Here is a 22,165-nt window from a genome sequence, read left to right as displayed (position 1 = left end):
AATAATCTGTTCTGCAAACAACCATGATTCCCTACAAAAACTGACCCATGAGTACTTCACTTCAACAGAAAACTGGCTGACTACTTTCCAGCTATTCCTAACCCTAACAAAACAAAACTAATTCTCTTCACCTCCGAATACCTCACAATAAATAAAAACATCCTTCACTATTACCCCTTCCAACAATACCAAAATAGCACTTGTCACACAAACCAAATTACTAGGAGTTTACATAGATGAAGACCTACAGTTTGACTTCTGCATGTGACATACAGTGAAAGAAACACACCAAAAACTAAGCATTGCCTATAAGGCAAAACCCTATTGATTTAACACTGCAAGATATCATATCGCAATTACCTTCCTTCTACCTACTCCCTTCTACTCAGCACTAATACTGACATCCAACTAACCCAACTAAACACAATTGAGCAGTGCTACAACACGGAAGCAAAATTGGCAGCCAACACCTCCCCCCCCCCCCATATATCATATCACTGTTTTACCCTCAGGGACCTCCAGTGGCTTGAACTACAATATCAGCTCACATACTCCAAACTCGGTATTTTTCACAATCTAATAAACAAACCAAATGACTGTCCATCTCTAGCCAACCTTGTAAAACTATACAACTCACCCAGAAGCTTGTACCCTTCTGACGAAGATCTTCTACATATATTAAAACCTAATAAATCAGCAGGCTGTGCCCTCTACTCCTATCAAGTGCCAAAAACCTGGAATTCCATCCCCCTAGCAGTAAGGCAGGACTGCATGTTAAAATCATTCAAACTACAGGTAAAGTCTCATTTACTCATCTCCTGTGCTGCACCAGATTAACACATCACTTCTCTTCAACCTCATCACTGCTCAACTCCCTCCATATCCTACCTATACTGTAACTCACTCTTTTTTCAACCTTTAGTTATACTCTTTCACCCTCACCTACCCTTGTCTTCTGTTTCTCAGCTCTAGCTTTCTCACCACTACACCTCTTGTAATCATATTGCTTTCTGTTGAAAACAGAAACAATACGGTGTCTGTATACTTTATAAGATTTGAAATACAGTTCTCCCTCTTTTAAAATATTTTGTAAAAAGTATTGTATATTATTGCCTTTCAAATGCTAGTGTCACTGTATTACTGTCGTTTGTAGAAATGGAGCCATTCTCTCTCCGGGCCTCCCTTGAAAAATGGGTCTTGTGCCTAGTTGGACTTTCTTGATAAACAAAAGCAATAACTAATAAATAAATAAATCTTTATACCAGTTAACAAATATACATACTACTCACATATTCCACACTACCTCCCCTCTTTCTTCTCTTACCTCCCACACTTCCTTTCACATATTTCTCCTACCCATGAATGTAACATTGTAAATTACATTTTAAGCCTCGGTGCGTATGCCAATTTCTCATGTACTAGTATGCGATGACCCCATATTTTAATAACTTTAGATTTTCTCCAGTATAGCTATCTTTCAGTTACTGTATGTCCAGATTGTAACCTTAAGCTTTACCTTTTTCTATACTGCATAAAACTGCCTATTTGGTAACTGGAGCTTCCTCTCCAGGTCTCTGCTGAGAGGGAGGCAGCACAGCACAGTCAGACTACCCCAATTAACAAAAGCAATATAATAAAGAAAGAAAGAAAATGATAAAAGTCAAGCAGAAAAAGAAAAACAACAGTGTTGACTACCGAAGACTAAAGAGATTGAAAGTCATTGCTATCGGCAGAAGTGAAACATTTATTTTCTCCATTTAAAGGTGGTGATGTTCCTATCCTTTATCACTTCCATGCCAAAGATATACTTGATGTAATTCATGACACATATGGGCTATGGTGGATCAAAATGAAAAAAAAAGAGATTCAACATAAGTACAAAAATATCACCAAAGGAATAATAATGATGTACCTTATTTTTCAAAAAGACTGTCAAGCAAAGAAAATTATTCCCAGAAAAGCTTTGTTTTTCAATCTTGTGTCTTTTACAGAGCTTAATCCTCACTGTCAAGCTTATCTTCTACAGGTGCACATTAAAGCTGATTACACAAACAAATTTATTGCAAATTATCAAGATCAACTAAAAGAACATGCTTTCTCATGTGCATAAAAGCCAAAAGGCGTAGAGGAAGTCAGCAAAAACCTAATATACATTTTCACAACTATCGATGCACTCAGTGTACTACAGTCAATGTAGAGTAGTTAATATTGTCAGAATAAAACTCATAGTAATAATCATGGATCAGTGCAGAAAATGAATATCCAGAATAAGTTAACGGATTCACACATAGTTCTGGAATGTCACACCTCTGGCAGCCTGCAGACATCCATACATTCCTCAGCAATTTTTGAAAATCAATGTTAAAACATAAGTCATATAAATATAAATATCTTATGAACAGTAAATGTTTAAAAATTAAAAATAGCAGTGCTGTTCAGTAAATACTGTGGTTTCCAATTATAAAAGTCAATACACACTAAGTCATTAAATCAATGTACTAGTATATTATAAGGCAAAATATCCAAATTTATATTTTTCTTTCATATCTTAGAAACCATATAATCAAGACACAGTGTCAGCTGTATTTTTATTAGCCACACTATGACTTTCATATGATGGCTGGCATTACCTTCCTGATGACTGTTTTTTTTGAGATATAAAGAGAAATATGAAAAATAATATATCTATATGTAAATATACAAAAACAATGTAAAAAACTGAGTGCCTCTCAAGCTATAAAACTTACAGTGAAAGTTTTCCTCAGCAATATAATGCAGATATGTAAGTAAGACCTATCATAACACAGATGTCTTAACAGATCACTGTTGCAGAAGCCGAAGTTATTAGAAGTTATATCCTGCCAAGGACTTAAACAACCGTAAGGCTTTTCTATGCTTAAGAGCACCTTCTACTCAGTCTAACTGCCAGGAGTTCTAGCAGATCTTCATATAAAAGAGAGTTAGAGTGCCAAAAACCTCATAGCTGTGAAATGAAAAATGCTACGAAACTAAAAGTAAAACAAGAGTAACTATGTACATAAGGGTGTATGTGCCTGTATACATACACGTGTGTGTGTGTGTGTGTGTGTGTGTGTGTGTGTGTGTGTGTGTGTGTGTGTGTGTGTGTGTGTGTGTGTGTAAATATATATGGGTCTACATGTAATAACCAAAACTACACTTACCTGAAACTCTAATCACCGAGATGACTTCACCTAAAGCTCTAATCACCGAAGCTACGAAATACCACACTTTTATATAGGGAAACTAACCACTTGGTCACCAGCGGAAAATAACAACACGGATACAGACTAAACCTGCCTACGTAGGGGGTCTTGCCCACTATGCACCCCACAACCCCCCTAACTTAATATACCAACTCCAAGTGGCCAAGTGGTTAGTTTCCCTATTCAAAAGTGCGGTGTTCCATAGCTTCAGCGATTAGAGGTTTAGCTGAAGTTGTCTCGGCAATTAGAGTTTCGGGTAAGTGTACTTCCTGTTATTACAGGTAGACCCTTATACACACATACATATATATATAGTTCTAATACTTGAATGGTCATATCATCAAATTTCATTTTCATGAGACGAAAATCGCAAAAATGAAATACCTGAACAGCAAATTTTTCCCAGGGCAAATAAACACTTGCCCAAACTTGAAAGAAACACACATAAGAGTAAATAAAACCCACTTAGATGGGGGGCTTCCCCCCCAAACCCCACCTAATTATATATACCAACTCTGGGAATGCACTACAGTGCAGAAAAGGGCATGTTGGGCAAGTGTTTACTTGCCCTGGGTAAAATTTACAAAAATGAAATATGATGATATAGCTGTTTGAATATCAGAAGCATGTGTGTGTGTGTGTGTGTGTGTGTGTGTGTGTGTGTGTGTGTGTGTGTGTGTGTATGTATATATATATATATATATATATATATATATATATTTTTTATATGTATTTATGTATATATGGGTCTACTTCAGTTGGTCGAAGTTTCAGTACTTCGAAACCCACTTGTGCGAGACCACTTGTTCGCCGTACTGAAACTTCAAAAACAGAGTACAGAAATCACAATACAGCGCAGAATGGGAATATTCCCTTTTCCTCGCTGTAGTGCGATCTCAGAGTTGGCATATTTAAGTAGAGGGGGTGTGGGGGGTGCAAAAGATGTTTTTTTGTGGGTTTTTTTTTTTTTTTAGTCAGCTGATCCGGTGACTAGACTTCAGCGAAAGTGCACTTTCGTTGAAATACACTTTCGCTGAAGTGAGCATCTACTTTTCTTTTTCGAAGTAAATTTCAACGAAAAAAGTAGATCCAAGTATATATATGTGGATGTAGTGGCATTTGTAGAATTAATGTTATATCAATACTAGTAACATTAGCACAGTAATATCGAAAGAGAAACATTGACACAGTTCAGCCCATGCACCAAGTTTACTCTTCAAAATGTGCAAACTTTGAAACAGTATTTTGTAAAAACAGTGAGGAATTTGAACATCTACTGTTATGGTATGTGCAACAGACACAACTGTATTATGTTCATCAATCTCACTGCTGCAGTAGCCTTTTGGCTATATGGGTTGATTACCAAAGCCTATCCAACGTAGGAAGAGGAAGGATAAGGGACCTGCAGCCCAACAAGAATAATCCTAGCAAAGCCAGTCCTGGACCTGGAAAAGGAATCCAGTTTGTAATGCTTTGTAAAAGATTTTATAGTGCACCATGTTCCTATCTCTAGAATGCTTCTGGACTCCACCCCTTACCAGTATGCCACTGTAGATGCCAAGGCTCCAGAAGAACGTGCCTTAATACTGCCTGGAATAAATTTTCTACAGTGGCTATAACACAATGCAATAGCTCTGGACAAACACCATGAAATAGTCTATTTTGACACTGGTTGTCATTTCTTTGTCTCATCATAAGAAATAAACAACTGATCTACATTTTTAAAGGACTAAGTTCTGTCAAAATGCTACCTGAGCTGCCTAAGCATGTTCAGAATATGTAGAATCCTTAAGCTTACATTAGCTTAATTAGATTCACGTTGTGACATCCCTCCTCTGGGCCAGTGATCAAGGAGCCTCAATCCTCACCACTGACACTGGTGGGGAATGTTCACTGTGGGAAAAATAGATGCACATAGTATTTTCAGATGGAGCTCTCTGCACCAAGTACAATTTCTCTAAAGAGCACAAAGGAAATGCACACTCCAGTCCTGGTGCTGGGCTCTCTCTAGGCCCCAAATAAGACTCCCGACTATACACTATATAGCTGAGTCATTAGCCGGGTGTTCCAAGCCAAGTCCTCCACCACCCTCTCTATGAAATTAGTGCTCTCAATGTCCCTGTTCAAAGTAGCTGTCACACATCCTCTCTTTGTGATTTTGATTTTCATACACACACACCTAGGAAAGACTGGCACAGCTTACCTGCTCTGAGACCTCCAACCAGACTGTAAGGTACATTTACCACCAACAGAACACTTGAAGCCAGCTACTTTAAGGCTCTTATCAGGGGTACCCAATTATTCTTAGGAAAATTGATACTTATACAAATGGTAGTGTTTAACCTCAGTAGCAAGACTTTCCGGAACATGGAGCTACAGTGCCACTAAATAAATGCAAGTACTCTAAAAGGTTAATTATTTTCTAAAAGACCACCACAATGAAAGGTTTAGATATATTTAATAATAAATAATAAAAAAATCATTAAAATACTGAATTATTTACAATAAACACCAGAATTTCAATCATAGGAAATATAAAAACAATACAGACTTGGACAAATACAGACAAGACTACAATCAGCTAATCTCACTATATTTTTCTAACTGCCTGAAGAATTACTGTTCCCTACTTTCTTACTAAAGACAGGCAAGATGAAAGTGGATGAGTGTCTCTTGTCAGGTCCAAAAACAGAGTCCACTTATCACATCTTCCACTATTATTCAAACACAATTTCACTGCTGGCTACAGAATGACATCACATCTGGTCACCTGACACTGTGGTTCCCACACTACCCCCTCACTAGAAAATGAGACAGGATCTGTTACTGGTGTGTCACAATACACACATATAACTTTAACTAAGGTTTATTACAGCATCTGGAAAATGTAAAACAATTGCAAACTTCCAACCTTCCTGCAGAGACTAGCAAGCCATTCTATGGCTGTATTCAGACGTGTGAGATAAAATCTTTATGGCCTAAACCAAGTAATTTAATTTTAGGCTATTTTTCTAAAGGTTAGCTGGGCTGAGCTTAACCCCTTCCCTTCCGGTATCCTCTGTTAAAGTATATACATTTCATCAGTTACAATACAGTCTGACAAACATGTGTATTTCTTTTATGTCCAGCAGTGCCTACTGTTGATACATTTTTAACACAAGCAACTTTACAAATACATTTTTAACTCAAGCATCTGTACAACTCAGTCTGATATTCAAATGACATATAATTCTTTACAAAACTCCAGCTAGCTATGCTGGCACATGTTACATATGCACTGCCCTACTCTCTCTGGCACAGCTGGCACTACCTTACATCATCACATTTCTCCCCCTTTTGAAGACTCAAGTTAGATTCTCAAGTGACCCTGGAGGAATGTTTGGTTGAGAGTTATGAGCCTGTCTGAAAACACATTAATCCATACCCTGTCTTGCATTGGCACTGGTGACCCCACTATGGTACTGCAAGGTCATGTCATGTGCCTGATACCCTAGGCTCTACCTTAATAACTTGGCATTTTGCTGGCTGGCTTGATGTAACCATGTTAAGGGATTGTAGTGTGTAACCATAGTGAATTTCCTTCCATAAAGAAAGGCTGAAGTTTTTGTACTGCACATACTATGGCTAGACATTCTTTTTCTACAGCTGCATAACAATCCTCCCAAGGTTGGAGTCTACTGCTGAGATATACAGCAGGGTGCTCTTCTCCCTCTGAGGAAACCTGACTGAGTTACAGCCCCCAACCCATGGTTTGAAGCATCCACCTGCACACCAAATTCATTGCTGTAATCTGGACAGGCTAGCACAGGGGGTCCTCCCAAAGCCCATTTAAGCTTTTGGAATGCATATTCACAGGCTGGAGTCCACACAACCTTATCTGGCCTGCTTTTCCTAGTCAGCTCTGTGATGGGAGCAGCTACTGTACTATAATTGGGAACAAACTTTCTATAGTACCCCGCTGTCACCAAGAATACCCTCACTTGTTTTTTCATAACAGGGGCAGGCCATACCTGAATACCTTCCACTCTGGCAGGTTCTGACCTGATCTTACCACTTCCCCACCCTATGTCCCAGGTACGAGACTTCTGCCATACCCACCTGACACTGAGCTTACTGGGCAATCCTGCCCTTTGTAGTGTGCCCAGGATTTCTGTCTGACATGCTGAAAGTGCCCTTACCAGGAAAGGCTGTAGATGGCAATATTGTGCTGGTAAGCAAGAGCATAATCTTCTGCGAGGATATGATCTACCAACCTCTGGAAAGTTGCTAAGGCATTTTTCATCCCAAAGGACATCTTTCCTGAACTCGTATAACCTAAAAGGAGTCACAAAGTCTGATCTCTCTCTCTAGTAGTGGAAGTCAAGGGCTTCTGCAGTAGCTGTTGGTCAGATTAATAGTGGTCAGATACTTAGCCCCACCCAGCTGCTCTAAGGCTTCATCTGTCCTTGGCATGGGGTAAGCATCTGACACTGTATGACTATTCAGTTTTCTCTTGTCCACACAGAACCTGGTGCTACCATCCTTCTTCGGTACCAGCACCACTGGGGAGACCCAGGGACTGCTGGACTCCTGGATTACTCCCACTTCAAACATGTTCTGTATCTCCTCCCCCAGAGTCTGGCTAACTTTCTCAGGCACCCTGTAAGGGACACGCTTGATAGGTCTTTGGGGTCCTTTATCCACATGCTGATACACCATGTGGGTGCACCCAGGTTTCTCGGTGAACATGTCCATAAACTCCTGCAACACAGCCCAGATTTCTTAAACCTGGGTAAGGGATAGCTGCTGGGACATTGCTACCCCTTCCACTGAGATGTCAGTCTGAGCCTCATTGAGGAGATCAGTCAACAGGCTCTTCCTGCCACCCACTGCAAATAATCAGCACAAGGGCCTCCCTGTCATGCTAAGGCTTCATCACATTAACATGTTACAGCTTGTGCCCCTGCCTCCTGCCTAGCAGTTTTACCATATAGTTAACATCATTGACCTTCCTTACCACTTTGACAGGTCATTCCCAAGCTGCCTGCAGCTTATTGTTTCTGACAGGAATAAGCAACACAACCTGCTGTCCTACAGCATACTCTTGGGCTTGAGCATTCCTGTCATACCAGACCTTTTTCTGCTGTAGGGCTCTTGCCAGGTTCTCCTGGGCCAAGCCCATGAGCTTCCAAGCCTTGCCCTGAGGTTTAGGGCATATACCACAACAGACCCCTTGTGGAATTCACACTTACCCTCCCACTCATCATGAATCAAATCCAAGGGCTCCCTTACTCTATGCCCATACAGCAACTCAAAGGGTGAAGAACACATGGATTTCTGGGTTACCTCTCTGTATGCAAACAGGAGACGGGACAAATATTTGCCCCCCTCTCTTAGACTGGTCTGCAAATGCCCCTGGCATGGTCTTCAGTACAGAGTTAAATCTCTCTATAAGACCATTAGTCATGGGGTGGTGGGGGTAGTCTTCTTGTGCTTCACCCCACAGCACTCCCACAGACAAGCCAGCAGGTCTGACATGAAATTGGCACCTCTGTGAGTCAGTATTTCTCTTGGGAAACCTCCCCTGCTGAAAATAGCTAACAAAGCATTTGCCACCTTCTCTGCCTTGATGGAGGACAGAGCTACTGCCTCAGGGTATCTAGTAGCATAATCTACTACCACTAAGATATAGTTCTTCCCTGCGGAACCTGAGGTACTCAGAGGCCCCACAATATCAATACATATCCTCTGAAATGGCTCCTCAGTCACAGGCAAAGGCATCAAAGGAGCTTTACATACATATATACAAACATTTCAAGCACGGGCATTAATGCCCTTCTAGCTTGCCAATATACAAAAACACTTGTTCCCATAATAAATGCCCAGGCTGTTCTTAAAAATATCTAAACTAGTACTTGCTTTAATGTAATTTGGCAGTCTGTTCCAATCATCAGCTACTCTGTCAGAGAATCAATTAGTACACTTCTCATTCCTATAGAATCTTCTAAATAGGTTATCTGATGATTCTCTAGTACATTTTGATAACCCCAAACATTCTCAGAGGTAGTTGTCCCAAAATGCCCTATATACCTGAATAAGAGCTCCTCTTAAATATCTGTAAGAGACACTGTACAAGTTCAGATATTTTAGTCTTTCATAATAACTCAGATTTTCAGATCCATGGATGCCCTTGGTATATTTCCGCTCTACTCTTTCCATTTTATTCATACTTGTTTTCCTACAGGGTTTCCATATTGTTGTTCCATACTCAAGTTTGGGTCTAATGTAACTAGCAAACAATGACGTCATTATTTTTGATTTCCTAGACTTTATAAATCTTTTTATACAACCTATAGTTTTATAACTATCATTAGCCAATTGGATGATATGATTAGAAAAACTCATAGCTGAATCTACCCATGTACCCAGGTCCTTAAATGAGTCTACAGTTTCAATCACTGTGTGCTGTATTAAATATTCACCTTTCAGTTTATATCTCCCAAATCTCATATGCTTAGTTTTTGATGTATTTATCAACATATTATTCTCCTGTGCCCAAATGGTCAATTTAGTCAAATTATTTTGCAGACATGCCTTACCTGTAACACTTGTAATCAGTTTACCCAATTTCAGGTCATCAGCATATAGACTGTATAACACCTCAGATGAAAAAGTAAGGTCTGAAAGATACAATCTAAACAAGTAAGGGCCTAGGACAAAGCCTTGTGGGACACCTTGACTGTAACCAAGGATTTCACCTGCCGAGCTGGTGTGTGATACTTGCCATGTCCTATTTGTAAGCCATGCAGCTATCCACCTTATCAACAGTACATCAATACCTAGTTGTACTAATATATTGATCAGTATTTTGTGTATGACCCTGTCAATTGCTGAAGTTAAAGCTATATAAATCACATCACAGTACAATTTTTCATTCATAGCTGTTATTATATTGTTATAGAACATCATGTTACAGGTGGTAATAGATCTATTTTCAACATATGCATGCTGATATATGGTTTCAAGTCCCAACCTATCCAGTTCTGACAATAACGTATCCAGTATTACCTTCTCTATTATTTTTCCACAACAGAAAGTCGAATTAAGGGTCTATATGATTCTGGGTTTGTCCTACTCCCTTTTCCCTTAAAGACAGGTTTAATAAGTGCATGTCTCCAATCTTGAGGAATCTCCCCATATTTATATGACCTAGTGAATAATAGATATAATAGTAGTGTAATCTCTTGCTGAAGTGTTCTCAGGTCATTGTTACTTATTCCGTCCCCTCCCTGCGCTTTGTTTGGATCCAGTTTGCACAGTTCTTTTGCAATATAATCTAATTTGATTCCAGTATCTGGGGTTACCTGGATGTCACTAGGACAACTTACCATCCATTTTGTGGAGCCAAACTGTTTTGTATAAGACTTTGTAAATACATCTATAATCTGTTGTGTCTGAGAATAAATTTTAGAATCTTCACACAGTTTATCAATTTGTGTATCTTTACTCCTTCCACATCTTATGCATCTATAGAAAGGTTTCATATTATGCACAATATATTTATATAAATTTTCTTCAAAATTTTCTTGATCTTGTCTAACACTGTGCTTAATCTGTTTGTCCAGCTTGTTTATTTCAATTTTCAAAGTTGTAGTACGACCTCTCTTCCATTTCTTATATTTTTTGTCAAGTGTCTTGTTCTTATGGAAATATACCCCCCATCATGCTGCGTGCCTAGATCCTGAAGTTAAACGTTTATTTTTTTGACTTTTTGCACTCAGTTTCTCTTTCAAAACTTTCCACATTCTATCTGCAGTTTTTCCACTGAACACATCACTCCAGTTAGTTTTATATAGTAACTGTTTTGCTTCCCCATAACCTGTAATTAACCTTCTGTGCATTGGCTTAGATTTCAGTTTGGCAGAATTATCTAGCAACAAATTAACCTTAATAACCCCATGATCACTGCACATCAATGATGGTAAAACATGACTTGAAGTTATAGTAATTTCTTTGGGAACACAAACAATATCTAGTATATTCGGTCCCCTGGTAGATTTGTCTACAATCTGAGCCCATTTGTTGTTCCTGAATATACTCTGTGAATAATTTCTTTACTAACGTTATTGAATCAATATTATTTCAATCTGTTTCTGGTAAATTTAAGTCCTCAGCTAATATTATTCTTCCCTCCTGTGTTTCATGTAAGAAATGTATGAATTCCTCTAGGTCATCTGCACTTGACTTTGGTGGTCTATACACTCCAACAATTGTTAAATGGTCCAGGGTTGTCTTTACTGTCACAGTTACACAGTCTATAGTATTGGTGTTATCATTGAGCATGTAATAATCACAGGTCTCATAGCTATCTTTAATCCCTATCATAACACCTCCATCTGATTTTTTGTTAGAATGCCTGTTACAGTAAAAACGTATACCCTGTCGGAACTGGTTTCCCGTCATTATTCTTTAACCATGTTTCATAAACAACAACATCAGTCTTGTGGGAACGTTGTAAAATTTCTAATAAAAAAATTATTATTAATGCTCCTAGCATTAACAACCATTAGAGATGCATCAAACGTTGATATCTGTGAACTGTTACATTTTTAACCTGGCAAAAATCCTGGCTAGCGTTTGTCAAATTTTGCAAAATACCTGCTTCAGGTGTGGGGTCTGTCTGGGTATCCCCCAGGATACCAGACCCACATGCCTGTCTTCAAGCCCAACTGCATGTAACTGCATGCACACAAGGTACTGCATTATCAAAATCATTTCCAATCAAGACATTTGCGGGGATATCTTCAAACACACCTACTTGCTTGCTTTATTTTCTACCCTCCTAGTCAAGGTGTGCCCAGGCTGAAGATATTTGGAATGGGGTCCTTCATAAACCTCTGACTTTACTCGACTGCCTAAGCAAGTACTGCTCTTCTTTAACCACTGCATGCTTCACAATGGCTATGTCAAAGGCTGTCTCTCTGTTAGCAGTGGCCTGTTTTCCATCCACTAAGATAGGTTAGAAACTCTGGTGATAATCTGGTACCCCTGCTGTCTCCAGACAACTTAAAACTGGCATGCTATTATTCCCACTTGCTGGCTCCCTTACATTTTGTTCCCCACTTTGCTTCAGGGGACATTTGTATGCTACATGACCCCCTCTGGTTACATTTAAAACATATAAACCCTGATTCTGACCATGTACGTGAACTAGTGGCTTCCCCTTTTACTGGTAGAATCTGATGGGGTGGTTTAGGCTGCCCACCATGGATTCCCTTATATCCATCTGCAGCACTGGGTAGCCTCTTCCTGTGCAGTGGTGTCCTGCTTGCTAAGTAGAGATCCCCTTTTCTCCCCAGCTCATCTGCAGTTACACTCCTGGTCTGCCAACCTGATTCTCATGTCCTCAGGCAAAGTGCTAAGGGCTTGTTCCCTCACTAAAAGCTCTGTCAGCCTTTTAAAAGTGGTGACCTGACACCCACTCACCCACCTATGAAAATGAGTGCTTAGCTTAGCAATATAATCACATTTACTTTCATCTGCCCTAAGTCTATGCTCACAAAATTGTTTTTCTGCAAGCTTCAGGTGTTAACTTAAAACATTCCAATAAACATTGTTTAATCTTGTCACAATTTAAAGAATCAGTATCAGACAATTTAGAAACAGCAGTTACACCTTTGCCATGGAGTAAGGGGGTCAGGAACCTTACCTAGAGCCCTTGGTCAACATCATACTGTTTACAAACTCTTTCAAATATATAAATAAAACTATCAAAATTATCAACTTCTGTATACTGTGGAAGAAATTTACTGACCCTTGTTGCTTCTGGGATTTGGTTATTCCCTTCCCCATTACCTCCATGTTAATGTCAAAGAGTCAGCATATCCCTCTAGATATTGACACTGCTTCTCATTTTCTTCAGCCTTCAAACCCGGCAATCTCTCTACCGATTCTAATTCCATATACTATCAATTCAAGTCTCTCTAACTCCAGATGGGTTTTGAAGCCTTCTGAGGAAAAGGTGAACTTGTCCTATTTCTGAGGGCTGCAAATCCCCATCACCAGACTGCTTGTCTTCCTGGCTGCTGGTCTGTGCTACAGCTGTGACTAAGGCTGAAATAATTTTTTCCTTAGTCAGGTTGGCATGCACCAATCTTTTGGATTTGAACACCCACCTTAGCCAAATTGTTCTCTATCAGCTTGCCATAATCCTCTGCTGATATCTTTGTCTGCTTTCTCTGACTAGACTAAACTAAAAAAAAAATAAAAAAAAAACTGTTGTGAAAAATGAAACTCTGTATGTTTACCTTGTGGCTGCTGAGAGTACACACACCTTTAATGAAAAATGCTTACAGGCTACAGAAGTTCAATCAACACTGCTGCTCACCAACATGTGACATCACTCCTGTGGGCCAGTGATCAAGGAGCCTCAATCCTTACCACTGACACTGGTGGGGAATATTCATTATGAGAAAAAAAGACACACACAGTGTTTTCAGATGCAGCTCTCTGCACCAAGTACAATTTCGCTTAAGAGCACACAGGGAATGCACACTCCAGTCCTGGGGCTGGACTTTCGTTCCAGGCTCCAAATAAGATTCCACACTGACCATAGGATCAAAGGAAGTTATTAGTCTAATGACCCTAGGGCCTTTGAATGCCTAGTCAAGTTCTTACCCTTATTTCCACGATCGGCACCTACTGTCCCTGTCCAAGAGGGACACAGGTGGAACCCCAGGGGTAAATTTATGATCACTATCCAGTCATCCTGACTGCATTTGAAGAGGGCCAAAGAGGTACTCTTTTTGACAAGAAGTGGGAGTCTGTTCCAAAAGTGTGGTAACCTCAAGGAGACAAATCTATCCCTCCAGCAGGTTTTATTAATGTCACATACCAGGTTAAGGTCTTTAGACAGAGTAACCCACATACCATTTGACTTATGGATAAGCTGCATTTCCAAGAAAGCAGGGTCAGAGATTGAAAAAACAACAAAAGGAAGGGAAACACACTGGAAACCACAGTTTTAATGAACTTATTGAGCGCTTTCATCCGTAAGGTACAAAGACTTCTTCAGAATGAACATTTTTATTAACTACCAATTCAGTACAAATCCGGGTCTTTCCTTTTAGGTTACAGATGTAACTATAGAATGCCTTGTGGTTATCCTTTGTTGAGGAAGCTAATTTGGACTCATAGTTTGTTTTGGAGGACTTCACAAGAAGTCTTATTTGCTTGTTTAAGCTGAGGAGGTAGTGTTTACAGTTAAGGAGGGCTCACTCCCTCTTACTTTTAGACAGCAATTTCTTCCTCTTATTGTAAAGTCTGTTAATAGCAGTTGTCCGCCAGGTAGGTTTGTTCTTCCTTGAGGAGCTTGTTTTGGTCCTATCAGGTATGGCCAATTCAGTGCGGGTATACAGGTGTTCATATGAAGCATTGGTGCAGAGCTCGGCATAGTTGCCAGTTCTATCTGAGGGACGAGGTGCAGTGAAGCTATTTCTACCATCCCGTAAAAGGTAAACAAAAATAAAACAGAAAATATGAGAATACTGAATATATAATTACAATAACCACTAATACTGAATATATAATTACAATAAACACTAGAGTTTCAATCACAGGAGATATAAAAAAATAACAGTTGGACAGGTTCACACAGATTCAAAAAATAAAGAAAATCCAAAAACTGTAGCAGGAAAACGAAGACTCCCCTTGGAAAAAACTCAGGGAACTTAGTATAACAAAATCCACTGGAGTCACCACACGGAGCTACTGACTGGTACAAAATCTTCTTTATTGAAAACAGGAACACAAGCGCTTTCACGTAGCTATACTACGCTTCTTCAGGTGTCACCTGACACCTGAAGAAGCGTAGTATAGCTACGTGAAAGCGCTTGTGTTCCTGTTTTCAATAAAGAAGATTTTGTACCAGTCAGTAGCTCCGTGTGGTGACTCCAGTGGATTTTGTTATACTAGATTCAAAAAATACTTAACTAATCTCACTATATTTTCCTGTCCTGACTGACTAAAGAATTACTCTTTCCTAGTTAAGTTACTTACTACAGCAAGGCAAGATGATGAGTGCTGAGTTGCTTAGTATAGGGAGGCAAGATGAAGTGTGAGGTTGTGTGAGATATCTGTAAGAGATCTTTCCTGTCAGGTTCCAGAAAACAAAGTGCTGCTGCAACAGTTCTGGAATATCTCTCATTAATATTTAAAAAAATAATTTCAGTGCTGGTTATACAATGACATCACATCTGGTCATCCGAATCTGGTACAATATACACCCAGAACTTTGCTAAGATCTGTTGCAGCATCTGAAAGCTATAAAACAATTTCAAAAATGTTCAGCCTTCCTGGGTAACTCTGGCTGCAAGGCAGGGGAAGGGAGGGAGGGATCAGAATGTAGGCGAGATGCCACACTTTTGTAGTGGAAATGAACGCGGTTTGCGTTAGTGGAAAGCAGCAAGCAATACAGCAAAATATTCCAGCTGAATGAAAAGCTATAGAGAAGTAGCTATAGCTCTGGTAGAATGAGCTTTGATAGATGATGCAAGTTGCTTATTCAAGAAGAATAGAGATTGTTGAAGACAGAAACTTAGCTAAGTGATACTCTATCTTTGTGGAAAATCAATACGGTGGTAGACAGGGGTTTAATAGACAGGGCCCTTCTTCTCTGCCGGGCGCAATAGCCACTAAAAATGCTTCCATGACAGATACAGATATTTTAACTTTAGGCAGCCGGGTGGGGGGGGGGGGTTAATGTTAATGGCAGCACCAAATCAAGATCCAGGATGAAAAACTGGTGGTGGTTAACAGGCTCGCACCTTTAATGAATGTTTTGCATAGTTAGTGGTAGGTTTGTGGGGGGAAGATGAAAAAACAACAACCGGTCTAGTGTGTGACTCTCTAAAGGTTGTTTGGAGTGGAGGAGCCAAGCTGTCTCAACAGAGATTGAAAGGGATGCCAATGTCCCCGATTGATGGATTAGCAAATCCGGGATCATGTCTAAGGTCAGTCGCAGCAAAGTCGCAGCAGCGTCCCCCCCATCTCTTGAAAACCTGGGCTGCTACTGCGCGGTTTAGAGACCATTCGTGAGGAGCCCATTCCCACACCTCTCATGGCCTCTGCAAAGGGATACGATCTGGTCCCTCCTGACTGGGTGGTGGGTCCGGGATTCTCTTGGACGAAGGGGGTGCCTGAATGGAAATGTGTAACCTCCGGCCGGCATTATCCGGCACCATCTGTCCTGGAGTGATGACTCCCAGGCTTCTAGGTGCTTGGTGCCTCTGCCTCTTCCTGCTGGAGAAAAATCCTGTAAGATTTTCGAACACATTTTTCCCTCCTTGGCCCTGGGGCCTTTGCAAAAGGGTGTGGAATAACGGGCCCCCACGGCGGATAACGACGCTCCTCTTGCCTCTTGCGGGTAAGGGGTAAGTTCACCTTGGGTCCAAACAATGAGGACCCATCACCCAAGGAAGGGTAAGGAAGACTTGAAGGCCCTCCGCAACTGACAAAAGCGGAGCTAGGCTTGTCTACGAGAGCAACGCCTGTGCTCTGTGCGTTTACTCCGCCCCTCCCGCCGCATAAGAAATGAGCCTCATGGACGAAGCAGATAAGAACTGTTTGGGGCAGGGAGGACTGGGTTCCCGTATCCGGTAGCCCTACGCCTCGTACAAACTAAATCCAGGCTCTCGTCAAGGGGGGAGACACCGAGGGAGGGGCGAGCAGCAGCCCCCAAAGGCCTGAGGAGCACTGATCATTCCGGGGAGAGGGGTTTGGACATCCAGCCCGCTGTGTTTGAGGATCTCTAAGATGTCTGCGTTCGAATCGGCCGGTGAGATTACCACCAGATTCCATCGGTGCCGGCCGGTGCTGTCGACTTGAAGTGTCGAGCCTGGCTTAATCCCGGCCTCGGCTGCGGCCCGAGCCGCATGAAGCGACAAGGTGAGCCGCCCCAGCCATCGCCGGCCGAGTGAAGCCGATACTGGAGGCATCGGCAGACCGTTCACTTCGCCTGCCTGAGCCGAAGTTTTGGCCTGCTCCCAGGTTCTTTTGCAGTCGGCCGACTCGGACTGGTCGGAGCCGCGAACGGCAGGAGCGAAGAAAGGAGGCGGGCTTTCAAGCTTTAAGAATAATCAAGGTTTTAAGAACCTGGAGGATTTTTCCTTTCCTGGAGGAGGGGAGAGGAAAAGAAACATACGCTATTGCCTGCAGTGCTTTGCCCCTAAAACAATACATAAACAATACAGACACAGTTACAGACAACATAAAAAGCCACATTTAGAACATTTTTTTGAAGCCTTGAGAGAGACTTGGAGGGGGTTGAATACACAAATCTACACACTCTGACAGGAAAGTACACTAATACACTATAGAACTGATATACAACATAAAATACAAATATAAAGCAGACTCTCTGTAAAAGAACAGGTAACTCTAATCCAATTAGGAACAATTTTAGAGAGACCCTGTAATTAATACAATTAATCGTAACAGTCCGGAATGGAGGGCCGAAAAAGGGCGAAAACTCAATCACACAAATATAAATAAAATCCAGTCCAATCGCATTAATAAAGTTAGTTATATTGTTAAAACAGCTTTTTGAGAGCAAAACCAAAAAAACTGAGAAAAAAAAGTTTTAATAAACTACTTATTTTAGCTCCAGCCAGTTTCGAGACCCAAGAGGGAAGCTGCAAACGATCTGGGGGGGGTGTGGTGGTGCAGTTGGGATATAGTAAGTTCAGCCAATAAGCACTTTCTCAGCTTCTTAAGTTATGCCAGTAGTCGCCGAGGGAGGGAGGGCTCCCAACTCATCCATTCAGAATGTAGGCGAGATAGGATCACATAACATCAATTAGTTCACCCCTAAGAACAATACAGTAAGATTCCTAGTCCTGGTTGTCCCATACATCTTTGACTCTGGCTGCAATCAGACCTGTAAGATAAAATCTTTATGGCCTAAACCAACCCATTTCATTTTCAACCTATTTTTCAAAATTAGCTAGACTGAGATTAACCTCTTCCCTTCCAGAATTCACTGTTAAAACATATGCATTTAATCAGTTATAATAATACTGTCTGACATACATGTATATCTCTTTTCTGTCCAGCAAGACCTACTGCTGATGCATTTTTAACACAAGCAACTTCACAAATATATTTTTAACACAAGCATCTGTACAAATCAATATGATAGTTAAATGACATAAAATTCTTTATAAAACTCCAGCTAGATATGATGGCATATGTTACACATGCATTGACCTACTCTCCCTCTGAAAATCAGTAAGGAACATACTGGCATCATTGGCTTTGGCATTAAGACTAAGGGACTATTCCACTCACTATTAAACTCCCCAATGAACCTCATTTGTACCATTTTCTTAACTTCCTCTTGAACTGCCTTTCTTATAGACTTTGGTATCGGGTGTGGATTAAGGTAACTTTTTCTCCCATTCTGGTCTCTGTATGATCTGTTTACTTACACTCATCCTGCCTAGCAGTTTACAGAATATTTCTCTGTCATAGAATAGGAACTCCATCACTTCCTCTTATTAGTATTTGAAAAAGGTCTCACCTACCACCACCTCTGGTACTGACAATAGTTCTTTGCCCTTAGTATGATCTCCTGCCTTAGCTGCCAGGCGGACTAGGGCTGTCTCTGCCTCTTTCCTCAGCTTAAGAGCACTTGTATGATAAATTTGCTCCTGATGTCTTTTAATAGTTTTTCTAACTTGGTATTCTGCTTAGTCCTTCTGTGAACTTGAAGGGCCCTTACTATTTGGCCAGAAATTTATTTTCAGGCAAAGGTACCAAACCAGTTTCAAGATCTCCGACCACAAACTCATGTCTTCTTTGTTATACACCTCTACTGGACTGTTTGGGCGGTCTCTATGTGCACCTGGGCTGCTGGCATCATGACATTTGGCCTATCTTGTGGAGAGGTATAGTGCTCTAAAACCATTTGAAAGGGAATTGATCTCCTCTTCCAGTGCCTCTCTAACTATATCTAATGGTCTTTTAGGGTATCTCCCATAGAGGAGCTCAAAGGAAATTAATCCTGTAGAAGTCTCAGGAAATTCATAGATGGCAAACAAGATGTATGGCAATAACTGGTCCCAGTTTTAGTTTTAGCTATAGAGACGGAGGATGGCATAGTGGTTAAAGTGATTACCTTACAGACACAAGATGCAGGGTTTGATTCTCACATGGGATAATTGGCTAATGCTTAAAAAATGGCCCACAAGGGCAGTTAGCTTAGTACTAACCTACGAACCTATTCTCTGCTATCACTTTCATTAACATGGACTTTAGTGGTTTATTACATCTTTCAAACTGCTTAGCAGTTTGTAGATGATGCACAAAAATTATGAGTTGCTTCACTTTAAAGTTTTAACAAGGTTGTGCAATTTTCAACATAAATGAGCTTCCTGATCTATAAGTATTTCCTTTGTTATACCCACTCTATAAAACAGCAATACTAGTTTCCTCACCAAAATTAAATGTAGCCTTCTAAAGAGGCATTGCTTCGGGATATTGATTACATAATCTGGTATGACCAAATTATACTGGTACCCATTAGTAGATTAATTAAGTGACCCACAATGTCCAAAGCAATCCTTTTGAAAGGAGTGTCTATGATCATTATAAGTAACAAGTGGCTCTTAAAGCCAGGATATCCAGCCACACTTTGACATTTAGTGCATGCTGTCCAAACATTTTCTACCACTAACATGATTACTAGCCAGCAGAATCTGGCTAAAACTCAAGCTTTATTTTTGTCCATACTCAGATGTCCTTCCAAGACATGGCTATGTGCCATTTTCAGTACTAACTCTCTAAAGGGCTTGAGTACTTGGCAGGTCTCCCAATGTCGTACACTGTTTTGAAGCTCAAAATAAAGGGGCATGGTAGAGAATGAGATGATGAGATGTGGTGAATTCTCCTACAACACCTGATATGTTCTCCCTGGCTTTACTCGAGAGTCTCATCTTCCCTTTGGCTTCCCTTAAAGTTCACACTACTCACTTTAAAAGCAAACAGCTCAGGATTCTTTTCTTTGGTATCCTCTTAAGAGGTTGTGTGCTCTGTTCTTTCCATGTTAAGACTTGGAGAGGGTCCCTATATCCCCAGTCTTCTCACAAGAATGGTAACCCCCCCCCAACAATTATAAGACCCGCCTACCTGTTCCTTTTGCTGATTATGGTCTAGGTCTATGACTTGGAAAGCAGCACCCCTTCGTGTTTTCTATAGTGATCTGACTTAGCAGGAATCTCTCTCTCTTTCCTCCCTCTACCAAGATTTTAAGCTGGGCTTGGGGTGGGATACATGGGTTAGTCACTAGCCTTCTCCTTTCCTTTCTTGTCTGGTGTTGTGTCTGTCTTTGGTTCTTTGTTCAGACTACATTTTTTTCTTGTTGGCCATCTACAGCATCTAATAGTGCTACAGGCTGTCTTATCACTGTATAATCATCCACAGTTTTACTTCTGTGGGGACAGTCAACATTATTTCTGAACCATACATCCCATGTGGTATAGCAATAGAAAATATGGTGGTATAGAAGCATACAGGGGTGTGAGATCATTGAGGCTCTTTAACCCTAGAATAAGGATAAGGACAAGGAAGAATGACTGCACCTTCACCCATCCCTTGTCTACACAACTCCTTAAAGTGAGGAAAGCTTTTTTCCAGTAACCAAGTTATGAGTGAGGTACGGTATTACAGGCGCAGGATGTACAACTTTCCAGAATGCTGTTTGCATTTCCTCTGGGGCTATTAGATACCTATGAATAGGCACAAATCTCTTCAGCTTTAGAGGCAAAGGTTTTCCGTTTACAAACAACTATCCCTTAATGAGGGTTACTGCACTACCATAATTTACAAATCCCTGCAGTTCTTTTCCATCTATTAACACTTGACATTTTAAAAGCTTAATGGTGGCACAGTAACAAATACAACCTACATTAGTCTAGCAGTAGTAGTCTTAAAGACCCCAGGACTCTCCTCTCATTAGATGATCCATCTGACTGGTCTCCTCCAGAGCCAATATTATGGTTTCCACTCAAAAACACTTCCAAACTCTTTTGAAACCTTATTCTTTTACTGACCTTACTCTGACTTATTGTTTCTTTGCCTCTCTTAAACAGCCTGAGGTTAAACCTGAGGACTATTTTCCACAGGTCAGGTATTTCCCCTTATTCGTAGCCACTGTAGTTTAAAGAGCAGAAACAATACTTTTCATAATAGTGTCACTCACACATAAAAAAATTACAGTTTTATAATCATTTTACAACAGGATACTCATTAAAAAAAATCACAATTCTGCATTCATTTAATGGGGAAACCACCATGCTACATTTTAATTAAATATGTGTGTGTATGGTGATTGTTATACAGCGAGGTTAGGAAATTAACTTTATTCCACTGTAGTGCGATCTTGGAGTTGGTATATTTAATTTACTGTGGGTGTGTGGGGGGTTGCAGGGGGCTTGCCCCCCTGCAGAAACGTAGTAGAAAGTGTGTTTGTTATTTAAGTGTTGTTATAGGTAGATAGGATGTTATTTACATATACATTGCAGTTTTCAGTGTTAATGAAGCACACTTTCAATGTTCTGAGTTTTCAATGCTTTGGGATTTAGATGATTTGGTATCATTGTTATGAAATTTCAATGTTATGAAGTAGACCCATATATATATGTAAAGACTGGTAGAGATGGGTGAAGGCTGCCAGCCTACTCAAATAGAATTTGGTACATAATTCTGTCATTTGTAAATATGAATGTTAAAATACAGGCTTGTTTTCTTAAATGAAAGAATATGCTGTGAAATGTGGAACTGGAAATAAATGTGACAACAGTGCACTCAACTGTAAGAAAGCTAAGTCAAGCATTTCGTGACTGTCTTTAATATTTACAATTCAGCTCTGGTCGGGCTAGATGAAGGCTTCCTGCCTATTGTTTTAA

General features: G+C 40.4%; 1 protein-coding gene across 1 annotated transcript in view; it reads right to left on the bottom strand.

Annotated features, from left to right (window-relative positions):
* LOC122814288 (dynein axonemal intermediate chain 3-like) overlaps positions 1 to 22,165 on the bottom strand; it is a 948,661-nt gene that overhangs the window by 919,747 nt on the left and 6,749 nt on the right. The window contains exon 2 of the mRNA XM_044086878.1: positions 13,379 to 13,450. Coding sequence (XP_043942813.1) covers positions 13,379 to 13,450 — 72 coding nt within the window. The remainder of the gene's footprint in view (positions 1 to 13,378; positions 13,451 to 22,165) is intronic.

Source organism: Protopterus annectens, chromosome 10.part0 (genome assembly GCF_019279795.1).
Source record: "Protopterus annectens isolate FY-2018-M chromosome 10.part0, PAN1.0, whole genome shotgun sequence".
In the NCBI taxonomy this organism is placed as follows: Eukaryota; Metazoa; Chordata; order Ceratodontiformes; family Protopteridae; genus Protopterus; species Protopterus annectens.
Note: the sequence above shows the minus strand (reverse complement) of the source record. Positions and strands in the feature narration are given on the sequence as shown.